This window comes from Mesitornis unicolor, unplaced genomic scaffold (assembly GCF_000695765.1).
Source record: "Mesitornis unicolor isolate BGI_N332 unplaced genomic scaffold, ASM69576v1 scaffold22726, whole genome shotgun sequence".
In the NCBI taxonomy this organism is placed as follows: Eukaryota; Metazoa; Chordata; class Aves; order Mesitornithiformes; family Mesitornithidae; genus Mesitornis; species Mesitornis unicolor.
In genome coordinates this window covers 12,302-29,851 of record NW_010190617.1, presented here as the reverse complement: position 1 = coordinate 29,851, position 17,550 = coordinate 12,302, and the positions used below count along the sequence as shown (strand labels likewise).

Sequence of the window (17,550 nt, the reverse complement as noted above, 5' to 3'; positions counted from 1 at the left end):
ATTAATGCTTCATTATGGGTTAAGTAAAGCAGTGTTCATGTGACTTATTACGGCATTTTAGCTGGCAGTATGCAGAAATATCTTCTATGAAGACTAAACGTTAGCACTTTGAAAATTTGCAATGTTGTCTATAGTCTGTAGTCTTGATGCTGGAGTGAAATAATGCTGGTGTGTCCCAAGGTTCTGTCTCTGCACTGGTTGGAGAAGAAACCGTTAGAAGTCAGGTAGACAGCCTGAGTAAAGGGGCTGCGAGCTGGACAGTGAAGACCATTTGACTGGGGAGTAGGGGAGAGGGACAGCCATGCAGGGGAGATAACAAACCTGAAGAAAGAGACTAGAACTGTCTGACCAAGGTGTTAGAAGTAGACTTTCCATGGGTGATAACAAGCTGACCCATTTTCTGTGTCCATTTTGAGGTCCTTTGGTCTGAACTGTTGCAGCTCTGAGCACTCACTTCTGCATCTTCAGCTACTGTCACTTGTGCTAAGTTTCTGTGTATTATTGCTAAATTATCTGAAGAGTTGGGTCCTTGGTTGCTCAAATTGGTTAGGCAAGGTTTGCAGGCAGAGTTAGTATTTCATCAAAATAACCAGTGAAAGGAGATGAGCTTTCAGGCTTTCTTTGGCTTTAGAGTAGAACCAGCAAACTTCAAAAATTAATGCAAGCTGAGAACAATTTACACTTGTTTACTACATATCCATTAGACTACTTGAGGGACAGGATGGCAGGTACCTGTAGAGAATGAAGTGGTAGATGAAGTAATAAGGTGTCATCTTTTAAAAAAAGAGAAGAGAATTCTTGGCCTATGAAACATGATGAGGTTAATGAGGTGAGAGGAGATGTGCTGTAAATCTATTTCGTTACTGATTTTTGTTTGTAAGTAGACTTAGGACTCTTTAACCTTTCAATTCATGCTGAAAGGTGTCCTTTAGGTCTGTCTTGAGGATATGGAGTGGAAGATCTGAGAAGGGAGATGGTACTTGACTAACTTCATCACTGAAAGCAAAGTTGTTAAACAGATGAAAAGGATGAGCTGGTGCTATGTGTAAACTTGTTCTTGTGAGTGGCCATGGCCAACTTGTAGTGCCGTCAAGGATCTAGACATGTCAGTAAGGTGGTTTATATGGCAGTATAGTTTGTGAAGAAAGTTGTCTTTTCATGAGGAAGGCTGGTTTTCTGCTAGTTCCTTTGTAGTCTCAGAGCTAAAGCACATTAAAAATAATCTGTAGATGGATGAGCAGTGAATTAGATCAAGTAGTCTTTCATGGAGCTGTGGAGGAGTGACTTGGTAGGTTACTTTTGGTTCTAGTTGGTCACTCAGCATTCAGAAGGAATTCAGAGTATTACATTCTTGTGCCACTCCTCTCACAATTTATATTTGTGCCCAGCATTATTCCATCCCAGGTGCAGAATACAGCATTTGGACTCATTAAATGTCATCAACTTTAATCATAGCCCAATGCTTCAATCTATCTAGGTCCCTCTGCAGGGGGCCTCTCATCCCTTGAGCCAACAGCACCTCCCAGTTTGGTCTCATCAGCAGACTTGGTAATGGTACATTCAACTTCTGCATCCAGATCATTGGTAAAAATATTGAACAGGCCCTGGAACTGAACCCTGAGGAACATCGCTGGTGACCAGTCGCCAGCCAGATGTAGCCCTATTCACTACAACCCTTTGAGCCCTGCCGCTCAGCCAGTTCTTCACTGAAAGCACCATGAACTTGCGCGTCCCACAGTTGGACAACTTATCTAGAAGAATGTTGGGAGGGACGGTGTCAAAAGCCGTACTAAAATCCATAAAAACTACATCTACCGCCTTCCCTTCATCCAGTAGGCAGGTGACCTTATTGCAGAAAGATATTAAATTAGTTAAACAGGACTCTTCTTTTGTGAACTTGTTGACTGTGCTGGTTGATTGTGTTGTCCTTTAAATGTATGATCTTCTCCATAATTTTTCCAGGTACTGAGGTTAGACTAACAGGTCTGTAGTTTCTTGGGTCTTCCCTGACACCTTTCTTGTAAATTGTAATAATATTGGCTAGCTTCTCAGCAGGAACCTCCCGAGACCTTTGGCAGATGATCGAGAGGGATCCTACTGTAACATCTGCTGGCTCCTTCAGTACTCTGGTGTGAATCTCATCAGTCCCCATGGACTTGTGAACATTCAGCTGATGAAGTTGGACCCTTACAATTTCAGCATCCACAAATGGAAAGTTGCTATTCCTGCACTCAGGATCCTCTCGGAGAACTGGATAGCCTGAGATCTATCAATGTTATTAGAGACTGAGGCAAAAAAAAACCCAACCCAAACAAACCCTTGGCTGCTTCTACTTTTAATTCATCCCTATTAGTCAGATGACCATTTCCAACAAGTATTGATCCAATGTTTTTCTTAGACCTCCACTTGCTATTAACATACTTTGAAAAGTCTTTCTTGTTGTCTGACACAACACTGGCCAGTTTCAACTCTAGTTCAGCTTTGGCCTTTTGTGTCTTTTCCCTGTGAAACATGACTGTAATCTTCCTGCGAAGCCTGACTTTGCTTCCAGAGATCATAAAGCTTCTTTTCCCTCCTGAGTTCAAAGAGGAGTTCCCTGTTTTCAGCCAAGCTGGTCTGCCCTGCTTGCTTGACTTAGAACACCATAGAATTGCCTGCTCCTGTGCTTTTAAAAGGTGGTTCTTCAAAACTGACAAGCACTCTGGACCTCAATGCCCTCAAAAGCAGATTTCCAGGGGACACTGCTAAGTAGCTTCCTGAGTAGCTTAAAGTTTGCTCCCTTGAAATCCCGGGTAGCAACTCTATGTGCCAAATAAACCAAAAATGTGGGGACTGGAGGAAGAATGGTGGAGGAGAGCCAAAGTGGTATGTAATTGCATAACTAAAAGCCATGTAGCTTCTACTGGCAGTTCAAATATGTTCTGAGATTTCATTTCCCACTTTTCTGTTAAGTGTATTTTTACTTGTATAATAGTACACAACAGTAAATTTTGCAAGTCTTGCAACACCATGCCTTAAATCTAAATAGATTAAGTAATGTTTGTGTGCTTTGACACCTCTTCTGTCAACTTGTCACCTTTTTTTGTTGTGGTTGAGAATTTGGTGATTGTGTTCTTATTTCCAATAACTGAAATACCACTTTTGTACATATTAAAACATAGCTAAACCACAGCACCATTTGCAGAGTGATGTATGTTACGTGTATCAAATCTTTGTGGTTAATGGCATATCTTGGCCTTTGTGTATTACTTTCTGTAGAGTGTTCTCTTTGTGGTCTTGTTCTCAAGATGTGAAAATTGCATACTTTCCCTTGATATGTCACATGGTGAAATTGGAGCACTTGCTTTGTGAATAAGAAGCAAACCTAGAGCAGGTCAAATATGAGTTACCTGTCAGTGTTTCACAAAAGCCGTATTAAGAGAATATTAAGAATGCCTAACCTAAGAAGTAACAATTAAAATTGAGTGACCTTCATTTATTTTTCCTTCTGAATGCTGTGTGACAGTCTTCAATAGTTACAGGATCGTGTAATTTTCCTTCCCCTGCAGTTGTTCCTCCGGTATCCCTGTTGCTGTATCCCTGGTGCTTAGGACAGAAGCTTGCTGCACTAGGAAATTATCAGTGCTGCTACTTATTTTTGTACTGATTACATTACTTCTGATGTACTAAATGTACCTCAAATGCTTTCCTGTATATGGAACTACATTGTATCTTTAGTGTACGAATTCCTTACAAATATTAGTAGTTTATTGTTATCACAACTTTCTAAAAATACTGCTTGGATTGATTAAAATGTAATTGTCAGAAATCCACATTGAATCCAGTCGTTCACCAGCAGGGCTGTTGCCCTTTGATAAGGCTCAGTCAGGAGGCGGTAGGATGCAGTAGGACTCCCCTGGAGCACAGACCCTGATGCTGCAGCTTTGGTATCTTTTCTACCCCCTGCAACTCAGTTTCTAAAGAGCAAGAGAAATCTAGGAGCTGGGCTAATCTCCTCTAACTTCAGCAAATTCGTACTATCTGTCTTGCTGGTATGTCTGTATAATACCAACACAGTGGTATAATTATCACAGCTTATGAACTTGATATGGGCTATCTGATGGACTTGCTTTCAATGGGCATGGATTATCTGAGGTTCTGGGTTGCAAGCAGGAAGAAAGCTGCCTCTGTAGGAGAGAAGAATAATAAATCAGGTTGCAGGGCTCTTATGTTCATACTGGTGACAAACTAGTCCATTTGCAGGGAAGCATTTACAATTTTATGTCTAAATTTTCCAGTCATTTCTAGTGTATTGCCTTTTCAAATAATTCAGAGATTTATTTGGCTGTTCTTATGTTTGTCTCAGTCTGTTTATTGAAGTGCTATTCTTTTGTTTCTTCTAGTGCCTTCACCAACGGGTGTTGTAGTAACATCTGAAAACTTCAAAACTGTCGTGCATTGGCAGTACCCACCCATGTCTGAAACTCCTCATTTTATTGTAGAAATCAAACCTTACAAGTAAGTTCTTATTCTTTTGTCATTTCCTGTAACTGGTATTCTCTAGAAGCATATAAAGACAATCAGTCTATGGTAAATTCTTTTGTTTTTATGTGGTGAAGTCATGTAGGGTAAAAGTTACCTAAGTGTAAATTAAGGCAAAATTTGTCAAAAAACGGGATGGCTGAGGTTGGTGGGGACCTCTGGAGGTCATCTAGTCCAGCTCTCTGCTCAAGCAGGGTCACCTAGAGCCAGTTGTCCAGGACTATGTGCAGACAGCTTTTGAGTATCTCCAGGGATGGAGACTCCACAACCTTCCTGGGCAACCTGTGCCAGCGCTCTGTCACACTCACAGATGTTTCCTCACAGGCAGTGTATTGTACAATATTGTCAACTGAAATTGTATTAACTATTATTTGTTCTGTTTTACAGTGTGGGTAATTACAGCATCGTCTCAACTTGTGTGAACATTTCAGCTCATTTTTGTGATGTCTCAAGCAAAATAGATGATCCTTTTACCTCTCACTGGTTTCAAGTTAAAGCTGTTGTTGGATCACAGCAGTCTGCGTATTTTGAGACGAATGAATTTATTTTGCAAAAGCATGGTAAGTTTGATCATAAACTAAACCTTGTAAATTTTTCCCAAAATTTAAAAAGTTAGTAATTATTGTGTGTTATTTGGGAATACCTTAAAGTCAGCAGCTCGGGATGAAATGAAGTATGATGGCTGTTTAGTAGGAAATTCTGTAGTTCCACCTCTGTAGGGACTTTTTAGCCCTGTCACTGTGGTATTTCAATATTTTTTCCAAAATTTCTAAAGACAAGAAAGTGATGCAGAGGATACACTCTGTGCATCCTTCTCATATTCTTGCCTAGTGTCCCATACACTACTTTAGGGTAGGAAACTGCCACTGGAACCTGTGGCCCTTTAGGCATCATTGAAGTAGTAATCAGGTGGTTGGTGATGCCTTGCTTGACAGTATCATCTCTGTACTGACAGTTTTGGGTGTCTGGATGCTATCTAGAAGCTTAGAGAGTCCTGGATAACTAACGGTTATTTATTATTCATGTAAATCGTTTGGGCTGCTTTGGGATAAATCAGTTTTTCACATCAACACTGTAAAAGTAAATTGTCCACGTAGACTCCAGGCCAACCTGTCCAAAACAGTGTAGTAGTCTCCAGCATTGCATCGGAAGTGCAAAGCAGACACAGCAGAGCAAGGAAAAACTGAGAGACTTCCTCTGGTACTTGCTCCTTTCTCAATTTATAGCTTGCAGTATTGCCTATGAGATTCTCCCTGACTTGGGCTGCGCTTTAGACAAAACTGGGTTTCTGCATTGGTGGAGCTGAAGTGGAGTCCCCCTTTGTTTTCTGCTATGATTCCCACCCACCCAATACTCCCATGACATGGAATCAGTGACTGGTTTCTAGTGTATGACAGAGGAACAGAAGTTGTGGTAATAATAGAGTTTGACAGTTTGCAGAAAATTGGTAGTGGTGTATGAAGGTGAGAGGCAAAATTGTATTCCCATTGAACAAGAAACTCATGTTCAGTCAGTTCATTAGACGCCAAAAATTTACGTAGGCCATTGCCATGGGAAATTAGCCTCCCTAAGTACTGTTGCTCAGGGCGAGATTTGTTTGTTTTCAGGTAGCCGTTGTTTCAGTACAGTATTGTTTTTAGCTGAGTGTGATTTGTGGTGGAATCTAGTTAGCAGTATTTTGTGTTCTGTTCTCATTCTCATATATATATTTAATTTGTTTGTTTTTTTCTGTTATCAGTGAGCTGAATTTTTATGGCCTTGCCTGTATAGGAAAGTTGGATTGCTTAACAGTGAAATTCTGCATGGACAATCTCTATTTCCATTTTAGAAGATTCATGAATGTTTCCAAACACCTCCTGTTACTTCTAAGTGTCACAGCTGTGTGACATTAACAGCGTTGAAATAAGCATGTAATTCTTATCAAATCTCTGATAAATTTTGGAAAGCTAGCTATAAAAAGCATATTTTATGTTAAAAGCAGTAAAAGCTGTGGTCTAATAGCAAAGGTGCAATGTGTTGCAGGAAGAATAGGATCGCCCAAACTGAATCTCTCAAGACACGGCGATAAAATTATGGTTGATATTTACCATCCTGCATTCCCCTCTGAGGAGCTTCTTCCTTGGATCAAAGACTTTTATTCAGGCATCACGTACTTGGTGACTTTTTGGGATAGTAAAAATCAGGTAAGTTCCAAATTGAGAATTTCAGATTAAAAATACTTTTTTACCTTAACAGCGAACTCCCTCTTAATGTGTTTATGGCACGCAGAGCCAACAGATACGAAGAAAACAGTTGAACATAATATAGGACTACTGAAGCCCTAAAATGTCAGGTGCATCACAGTGAGATACATGACTTGAAATGTCTGGATTTCAGTTGTCCAAATGGACATCTTATAACAAAAATGAGGTTATTGCATTAGCTGTACACAGGATAGTTACTTGATCCCATGCTGTTCTTTCTGCACACATACTAGGATGCTGGTGACTTGACTTGTGCACCTTTCACTTATCTAGATAGACCTTCCATTTAACAAGGTTACCTTTCAAGATATTGATACCACTATTTAGCAGTCATGGAGGGTGAACTTGAAGAAGATAACAGTAGGTATGTTTATTTACAGTTGCCTTTTCATATGCATCCAGGCACAAGTTTTATAAGTGAATTAGGTATGAAGATTGAGACTTAAGAACAGCACAAATTTTAGCCAAAAGCACCATGGTCTGATCAAATATGACATCTTAAGGTAGCTCATAAGCTGATAGCTGAAATTCACACAGCTTTTCCAAGGCATATAGATGTGGGAGCCACATCTAATAGTATTTTAACATTTTTGGAAGTATTGGAAGGTACTGTAACATTATATTGTTATATTAAGTCAAATGATATAATGCAACTTTTTTATTTTTTGCAGAGTAAAGAAGAGTTATCCGAAGACAACTGTACATTGCATAAATGTAGCCTCACCATACCATTTTTTTTGGTTCTACTTACTGTGTTTTAGCAGAGGGAAGTTCATATGATGGTCTGATGGTTGTCACCCCGTCAGAAAAAAGCTGCATTGATGTTCCTCTCAAGCAGACATCAAGTAAGAAGATTCTAAAACTTTAGTAAGAACATACTGAGTCTAACCAGAGATCTGTTCTAGCTAAGTATTCAAGCTCTGATACAGCTATGGGATGACAAGATGAAAAAAACGAAAAGCATGGTCATTCTTTTCCAGATGCACTTTCCCAGTTCTAAAGATCTTTAAAGATCATGTGTTATTTCAAGTAACCCTGAGTCTTTTGGGGGTGCTTTCCCTGCTTTGTTGGTATTACAAAGCCTATTTCCGTTGCACCTGATTGTTGGTGTAATAAACAATTGACAAATGGATCATTCACCAAGTCATGTGGTTTTGGAAGCATTGTCTCTCTCTTGCAACAAATGACTTTTTGCTCAGTCTCATCACTGAGGAAAATGTATATAGGCTTTTTTGAATTTGAACCAACTATAAACTTGTGGTCATAAAATTGACTTATTTTTCTTAATTAAAGAGAGTAAAGACAGCTAATGACCCAACTTTATATCTGTGATAACCTCGTAGAAACTTTAGTGTTACTTCATTACGGCCCAAAACTTCACTAGAGAAAAGAGAAAAAATTGAGAAGCAGTTGTGTTCTTTCTTTTATGCACAAGAGCTGCAGTATGATTACAGGGGGGACATTAGGAGAGTCAGACTAGTGGAATCTTACTAGCAATTGTTACAATTCTATGTTTTGGAAGATTTCACATTTTAATGTTGTTGTACATTATTAGGCCAGTTAATATGCTATCACGTGGAAAATGTACAAATCTCTTCATCCTCATCTCTAAGGAACAAAAATAAGTTATAGAATTCCTTTATCTCTGAAAAACATGATTGTGTTTATATAAATTGAAAGCCTTTTGTCATTCTAATTTTATTTACTTAAGCTTAATTTATAAACCATTATATTTATCGACTGAAAAAGATGGTAAATTGACAAATTCACACATCACAGCTAAGCATTCTGAGCCATTACAGTTTCTGTAGTTAGTCTAAATGATACAGCAGTGGTTTATTTTTCCAAACTTCCTAACAGATTTTTCTGTAACTTCTTAGGCACACAAGTTATAATCATTCTGTGTGGTGGTCTTCTGAGCTTGAGTCTAGTTGTGACAGTATGTTGTAGTTACCAGAAACTACGGAAGAATAAGGTAAAGCTGCCTAAGTCTTTGGTAAGTTCAGACTTCTTATCTGCATCAGATCTTTAATATCCAACTAGGTAACTTTTGTAATGCTAACATCTTTATGCCTGTCTTTTTTTTTGTTTGTTTGTTTAATGTCTTATAGATGTTTAGGATCTATATCAGTCTAATACTCTGCCAGCCTCTGCAACCTTGTATTTGTTTTAGGGCTAGACTGCAGTCTCTTTTTATCTGAAGTAGCAGTAGTTAGTCTGTTTTGAGATCTTAGTTCTTAATGTGTGTGTACATAGGCAGATTTGTATTCATTCTAGTGGCAGACAAGACAGAACTACAGTATTGCTGAGGTTAGAACAGACTTTTTGAGATTGTCTGGTCCAACCTTTCTGCTCAGGCAAGCAGGGTCAGTGAGAGCAGGTTGTCCAGGACTTTGTCCAGTTGAGTTTTGAATACCTCCAAGGAATGAGACTCCACAGCCACTCTGGGTAACCTATTCCAGTGTTTAACCACCCTCCCAGTAAAAATTGTTTTCTGACATTCAGATAAAATTCCATGATTTTTTGCTTGGGCCTGTTTCCTCTTGTCCTGTCACTGGGCACCTGTGAGATTTCTTCATTATACTGCTAAGTGCTACAATGTTCTTAAAGTGATGTACAGGCTAAAGGGAGAGAGGGGAGTAACAGTGATGTAGAAAGAGGGAACAACAACTATGGGAAATCTGTTCTCATTCTGAGCAGTCACAGGGAAGAGAAGTCAGCAGCTGCTCTACCCTAAAAGCTCTCTGTAGCCATCCTTAGGAAACAGAGTGGATGTTCCTTAAAAAGCAGCAGCACTCCTTCCTTTCACATGAGTCAAGAGTGGAGTACCTAAGAAGTACTTTTATAATGTCCTCCTGGTGTCTTGTTAGTCACAGTAACTGAACAATCAGCAGCAGGTGAAACAGCTTTCAAGAACTGCTATGTGAGGCAGTAGTAAATGGTAGTCATATTAACAGTGTATCTTCTCAGTGTATGCAGGAATTCTTGTAAGACTTTTAGAAAGAAAAGGCAATGCTATTCAATTCCATGTCCTTCAACTTCAAGACCCTTTAAAGTGACTCCTTCCTAGTGCAGGGGTAGCTCAATGCCTAAGATCCACCTGGAGCCTGCTTTCTTTGGAATAGATTATTAGGAGGTGAGATTGCTCTGACTAAAAGGAGATATCCAAGCTAGTAATGCTAGCTAGGTCCATTTGTAGTACGCAGTAATGTAGTCCATAAACTCGAGTAGCACAAGATGATTAATCTCACTCTAAAATGAAATGCACTCCTAGTCAGACAAAACACTCTCTAAAATACCTGCTTCTTTCCATGGACTGTGACAGAGCCATGAGACTAGTTCAGAGACAATCGTTGACACTGTAGACTTAAAAAAAACTCAGATGAAGAAACCTGTCTGACAGAATCTGCGGCTAGACTCCAGTATCAAAACACAGACCTGTATGAAAAGTGAGACACTGGAGACTTTTTTTTTATCTTCACACCAGTATTTAACTGTCTGGATACATAATGTTATGTCCTACATGCACAGTAACTTTTGTGAAGACTGTTCATTATAGCAAAAGCCCCTCCAGAGTGGTAGTGCTATGCTCAATGGGTTCATGGTTATTCTGGCTTCCGAGTACCAGTTGGTATTGGCTCTAGGGCATCAGGAAAAAGAGTATCACACAAATAGAATGTGTGCTCCTTAACTCCTGTGAGCTTCCTGATGCATGCTCGAACTTCACACTTTAGTGCACCCTGTAGAAACTCATTTGTGTGCCCATATTCTCAGTTTCCTGGGCTAAAGTTATCTTGTGATTCCAAGGTTCCAGTGTACCATGGTCTGGTTCACATTCCACATCATGCTTTCTTGCTGAGGAGCTGAATGAAACCTCTAACTGTTTATAAAGATTGCTACCTGGGTGGTCTATCACTGAGGCAAGTTCCTCAGGGAAGTGGTCACAACGCCAAGCCTGTCAATGTTTAAGAAGCATTTGGACCATGCTCCAAACCACATGTGGTTTTAACTTCTAGGTTGCCCTGAGCAGAGTCAGGAGTTGGACTCTGATCCTTGTGGGCCCCTTCCAACTCGGGGTATTCTGGGATTCTGTCCATTTCCATTGAAGTATCTAGTGACCAATATAAGTTGCAGAGCTCATAAGGATAATTTCAATAGACGTGATATGAATAATGTGGAAATGTGAAATTAATAATAACTTATGATTAATTGTTCATTTTATAGTAATTTGAAGTAATAAGTAATGTAAATAATTAATACTAAGTTTAATGATATGGAGTTATCTCTGTAGACTTCTTGGAGCTGAGAATCTGTCACTGTCACTTTGAGGGTTGGACTAGGAGATCTTTCGAGGTCCCCTCCAACTCCTAATATTCTGTGACCTTTGAATGCATACTAGACATTTCTTTCCATACAGATTATGATCATTGTACTTTACCTGAAATTGTCTGAAAATGAAACATACAGGGAGTTTTTTCATCTGTTAAAAAGTGCTAGGCAAGGTGTCCTACATTAGAACCTCTGCCCTCCAGTGATCTGCTTCCTGGTGGCTTTAAGTAAATGCTAAAATAGCATTTGAGCAACTTTCAGTAAACTGGAATACTTCAACAGAAGAAAAACAACCATCAAGCAGGTGCCTTGCTGAGAGTCTCATATACCCATAGAAAATAAAAAGTCCATTGCCATTTAGATCTCAATAACTTCTATATTGTCTTTTTCTGTGCTGTTTGTGACTCCCAAGAATAACATGTCAGTCCTGTATGGGTCCTACTTCCACAGTGAGCATTGAATGATTACCTTCATTAGAGAAAATGCTCATTTAATTGTTTTAAACATCCTTATTTATAGTAGGATACAACCAGGAATATGCATCTGGTGAAACGGGAGAGATTCAGTTATAGGACTTCATCATGGTAGTCTTCTGCTGGATCACAGAAATCTGATGTTCCAGCAGCCCAGCTGTAGTTAGAGCCATTCGTTTTCTTTCTTCTCACAAAGTGTTTCAAAAGGCTCTGTCCTTCCACACACCATCTTCAGTCATTCTGATTTGTCCTGTACTAGGTTTTTGTTGTAAGAATTGTCAGAAAGGCTTGTCTGACTTGAAAAGACACCTAGCCTTAAGTTACTGATATGCTGTGGGTATCTCCCTCTGTTTTAACTTCACTGTCTTTTTGTTTTTTTCAGTGCCTCTTACCATTAAATGGTGACAACTATTTTAGTGGGTAGAAAACACCCATTCTGTAGGAGAGAGGCTCATTGAAAAGAATCAACTTTCATTTTTTAGCTCATACTTAAGTCAACTTTTCTGCTATCTGCTTGTGCTTCTGAGCCTGACAGGAATGGCAAGACTGTTCTCTCACTATATTTGTAGAATACTTACAGATATTCACAAAACACTTTAAGACTTTTTTTTGTGTGTCTGGCTTTTTTTGGTTATACAACATATTCTTTGGTTTGGATAAATTGTAATTGTTTCTGTAAGTTTTGACTGATATTTGCCACAAGTAATTGTCATCTTACAAGAGCGAAGCTGCTTCATTAGCTTTTGTGAAGATATTTTTTTCTTTTTCCTGTGAGCATCTATAGGGCAGTAACAAAGTCTCCTCTTTATACAGTTACACAGTATTAATTTGTTGTGGAACCATGTAAGGGCCATGCAGATTTTTTCAAGATCCTAGTAAGAGTTGAAATGGACTTCCCAAACTCTCCTCCAAAAAATGCATACCTGAAAATTACTGGGAATTTATAGGTGGATGAGCTGTTAGAAAGGAAATTTAGGAAAGAAACTGTTCATTACCTTAACTTATTCCTTGGAATATGTTATTTATATGTATCCTTGAGCCTGCCTTCCACTGGTGTATCTCCCTAGCCTGAGTGAAAGATCTGAAAGCTCCCGTGCTATTATTAGAGACAGGAAGATACCTGAGCATGTGCCAGGAAATACTGCTGACGTCCAGCTTGGGCTCTCTGGCTGTCAGTTTGCTAGTACTCAGTAACGTACACAAAAGAGAAAATATTAACTTACCTATGGTAAATACTTTTCTTCACATGGCAACCATATCTTAAGACCTTTGTTACATGAGTTGTTTTGAGTGGCATTTCACTGAGTGTAGTAAGCTGTGATTCTGTTCTTTGAAGCTAGGAATAATTGCATGAAATGCTAGCTTATCTTGTAGTCATAACTCAGTGACTTAAAGAACCTTTGGTACCAGGAAACCCACAAGAGTTTTTTCTTCTGATGACTTCCTTATTTCATGGATGGGAGTAGGAGTGTCTCTGCACCATCTTGCTTTGGTCAAAAACTCACCAAGAGTAAAACGGGTTTCCTTTTTGAGAACAAAACTCTGGGATGTAGTTGTATAGAGAATACTTACATTATCCTCAGGATCTGTATTTTGAGCATTGCCAGCTGGCACTGAAATGCAGAACCTGTGTAGAGTACAAAGTGTTCCCTTAACACATTTTAGGACTACTATTTATAGAGCCATATGAAAATCCTGAAAGTACAGAAACAAGAATTCGTGGGGTTTTGGTTTTAATTTTAGTATAGCAGATACTGGTATGGGGAGAGAGATGGGAAGTTGTAAATGCAGCTTTTAGCCATAGTTTCTGTAGCGTTTTGTTCTAGTTCACATTCCTCAACCATTTCAGCCTACACAGAGAATTATCTTTTCTTGTCACTTACTTGTCACTCCAGTTTGACTATTGGAGTCAAATTTTTGCTATCCCCCAAAAGACTACAGATGCTGGCCCCTTCAAGGTCAGTGTCGGTAGAGGATAAGTATACAGTATTTTTTCATGTATCTGGTAAATAGGTTTTCAAAAGGTACATTAATCCTACCAGCTGTTCATAACTATTTCAGCATCTATGCATTATTGATTGTATTCTCGTTTCTGCAACAATCTTTTAAGCATCTGCTTCTTATGCATGGGTGGTTTCCATACATACTCGTGAAAATTACTCTGAGTATTCCCTATATAGTGTTCTGACTTTCTGCATAACAGAAAATGAACATCCAGAGAGAATGATGGCTGAGCAGCAGCTCGGTTGTAGTGTGGTACATTCTCAGTGTCAGGGGCCACCTTAATGCTCTTTTTACTAGCTTTCCAGTGGCAGTGTGTGAATTCCAAGGAGAACCCTCACCTGAGTGGTGCTAACACAGCTATTTGTAAAACTCGCTTAGTTTACACATAGTTACTCTTCAGGGAGTGTTTGTTTGCTTTGTGGTGGTTTGTTGTGTTTTGGTTTGCGTTGGTTGGTTTGTTTTAACTCCAGTAGTTTCACTGATCCAGCGTAAACCACAGTACCATCAAAAGGTATCAGGGGAATTGAGGGGAAAGGTATGGGGCTCTTGATTCTTATACTAATACAGACTGGGAGGTTCTTTTTGCCTGAATGTAGCTTTTCTTAAACAACATTTGTTTTCTCCCCCTTTTTTCCTCCTACCTACATCCCTTCATTCCAAATTTGCCTCAACCTGTACTTTCAGTCAGTTTATTTTTTTAAAGTATCTCAAAAACCAGTGATTGTGTACATTTTTATTAAGAAATTAGCGTATCCATAGTACTTGATAGTCTGTGATACACATATATAATGAATTATGACATTTGGAAAAAGACATTGTTAATTGAGTAACCCTTTCTCCCTATGCTTTCTGTTAGCTTTAGGGAGCACCATCATAAAGCTGAAAATTTACCCTACTTTTATATGTATTTTTAAAAACACCTTAAAAATATTTTAAAAAATCAGAAAACTAAACGGCCTGAAGGCATGTTGTAATTGTTTAAAACAAGCTGGAGTCTGGCCATGGAAGGAATTAATATACTCTTCCTGTGGAGGTGTTTCAAAGTGAAACAGTGAAGTTTGTTGCAGCACTGAGGCAGTGCTAGGTGACACAAGAGGGATAACTAAGGCGGCTTCAGCATAGCTATGACTACTGGGTATGCACAAAGGTTCTCATGTTATTTCAAAGATCTCTTTCCAAAATTCACTTATCTCCCAGTTGAGACAGTTGCCACAAAACGTTACAGTCAGTGCAAGTTACACTCAGTAGCTATACAGTATGAAAGATTTCCCAGATAGTTGAAGAGTATTACAGCTTTTTCTTCCTTTGCGGTTTTCCTCTACATTGCACACTTCTGTGACTTAAAATCCAGTTGGTGAAATGAAATGGATTTGGTCCTTGCAAATGGTCTTTGCACTTAGAAAGCATTTTTGAGAGCTCACCTGAAAGTGTTAATGAAACAGTTGGAAGTCATAGATATAGGCTAATGACGTTGCGAGGTTCTAATTTTGCTAATGTCTGTTAGGATTGGTTGTAATGACATTAAATTTGTATTATAAACTTGTATCTTTTTTTTTTAACCTCTAAATTTGTCAGAAGATAAAGCCAATAAATTAGTAGATTATGTGGAACTAAAAGTGATTTTTTTTTTTTTTTTTCCATTTAAGGTCAGTGTGATAAGAAACCTGAACACAGACAGCATTCTGGAATCAAAATCAGAGGCAAAATACATATCTGTGATAAGCTTCATGCCAGGCCAGTCAGTAAATGAAGTAACCTCGCTGGAGGTAGTGCCAGAAGAAGAAACTGTTAGAACTCAGGATTCCAGTGAAGGAACATCTTCAGTTCTTCCCTCAGAGACACCAGCCAAAGCAGAAGAGCTGTCTGTGCAGGAAAGCACAGTGGAGGTATCTTCTGATGATGAACAGCATCACAAAGTAAAAGAGAGTTACTTCATTTCTGACAGTAACCAAATGGATATTAGCAGTAACTCTTCAGGCCCAGAGGTTTCTGCCACAGAAATACAACAAACAGTCATTCCAAGCAGCTGTCTCAAGTTTTCTGGCTATGACAAACCTCATGTGCCATTAGATATGCTGATAGATGTTGGTGAAGAGCAGCCTGTGATTGCTTACAGGCCAACAGACTAACCAGGAGAGCTGAAGTGTTTAACCAGAACTCAGGAAGAACAGCATTACTGAAAATAGTGAAAAGTCTGGCTTGTACTGTGACCATCTACAAGTTGTACTTGTTCTTATCCATCCAGAGTAACCAGTTCACAACCTATTACAGTAGGATCCTGAAATGGGACTGAAAGTACCTAAGTACAGCATAAAAATGGGGGGGGGTATTTCATAATAACTTTTAGAAGTGTTTGTGTATGACATAACTCACTGTTTCCTGTTTGAAATAGTGCTTTGGTTTTGTAACAGTACTCTAGAGAGAACAGACTTCATTAAGGAGTATGAAGCAGCAGCTGTATCATTATTCCCTTCTGTTTCAAATCCTTTCCAAAATTAATTTGATGAACATAATGCTTAAAAAGTCCTTCACTTGGTTACGATGGAGATATGCAAGAAATATTGGAGAATTTTTGCCTTTATTTAAGGTATTCTCTTGCTTGTCTTTTTTTTTTTCTTGAGGAATATTTTTATATTAAGTGAAATGCCTTTTCCTGTATATGATAAGAATTTGAGTCCATGGCCAAGAAGCAGTTGTTTGTAGTCTTTTCTAGGGCTAGAAGTACGTGCTTCCAGGACCATTACTTTGTACATTTCAGTGAGTAAATTATAGACTTTTCCTTTGTAACCTAAGTCCTGTGACTAAAAAAGCTATTCTTAAAAGTATTGTTATTTGTGTATAGCTGCATCTGGATCACCTGGATACATTATGTAACTATTTCACATTCTGGATAACTCCTGTATTAGCATGCTGGCTGATTGTCATTGGAAAAGAAATGTGTGCAATGGGTGGTTGAACAAATTCTTTAAAAAATTATGCATTCTTCTCAAAATTCAAAAGCCTGCTTTCCTCCAGGGCATTTTTATCCTAATTCTTAGAACCATATGATTTTTTAAAAATAGAAATCATCAGGACTTCTTCCAAACATGTTTTCTAGCAGGTTGAAAATGACTACCATTTGTCCTCTCTTTATGATGTAATTCAGGAACTACACCAAATTTCCTCTCTCTAAAATTACATCTCAAGACAATAGAAAAATAGTGTGGTAAGTTGTAGTTCATAAGTTATTGTCATCTGACAGCCCTCTGGCTTTTGTAGCATGAGTTTGTAATTTTGAAAACAAAGATGAAGATTTTATTTTATATATTTAATTTTGAGTCTGATGCCTGCAATCCAGTTATTTCCCTTTTATTAAGATTTGATGGACGTTTTCTGTTTGTAGGAAATGTTTGCAGTGGTTCTTATTGAAGCTTGATAAGTTCAGGAAAAAAAAGGATGTTTTACAGATACAGGGTGGTGCATTTGTACAAAATTATGTCTTTGTTTTTAAAGACTCTTTTTGTAGGATTATCAGAAATGTTTGCATGTTATAGAAATCAAGCAAGAAAGGGCAGAGACCAGAATGCCTGAGTCGACCTGCTGGCCACACTAAAAGGCAAGAAGGAACTGCACAGACAGTTCAAGAAGGGACAGGTACTGTGGGAAGAGCATAGGGATGCTCCCTGGCTGTGTAGGGACGAGGTCAGGAAGGCCAGGGAGTGGCTGGAGCTGAACTTGGCAAGGGATGCAAAGAATAACAAGAAGGACTTCTACGGGTATGTACAATGGCAAGCTGGTAACCACAGACGAGGAGCAGGCAGATTCTCAACAACTTTTTTGTCTGTCTTCACTGGCAACATCTCTCCTCACAGATCCTCTGCATCCCAGAGTCCTGAAGGAATTGGCTGATGCAGTTGTCAAGCCACTCTCTATGATATTTGAAAAGTCATGGCAGTCAGGTGGAGTCCATGGAAGGAGGGAAACATCATACCCATTTCTGA

The 17,550-nt window shown here is 38.8% G+C and overlaps 1 protein-coding gene across 1 annotated transcript; it reads left to right on the top strand.

The window, feature by feature from the left end:
* Positions 1–2,843: 2,843 nt before the first annotated feature.
* Positions 2,844–15,699, top strand: IFNGR1 (interferon gamma receptor 1). Its single transcript, XM_010186460.1, is given in 8 exon segments — positions 2,844–2,865; positions 4,383–4,497; positions 4,909–5,085; positions 6,548–6,704; positions 7,436–7,496; positions 7,499–7,609; positions 8,645–8,760; positions 15,217–15,699. Coding segments are annotated over 8 exon segments (1,242 nt in total).
* The last annotated feature ends 1,851 nt before the right edge of the window (positions 15,700–17,550 follow it).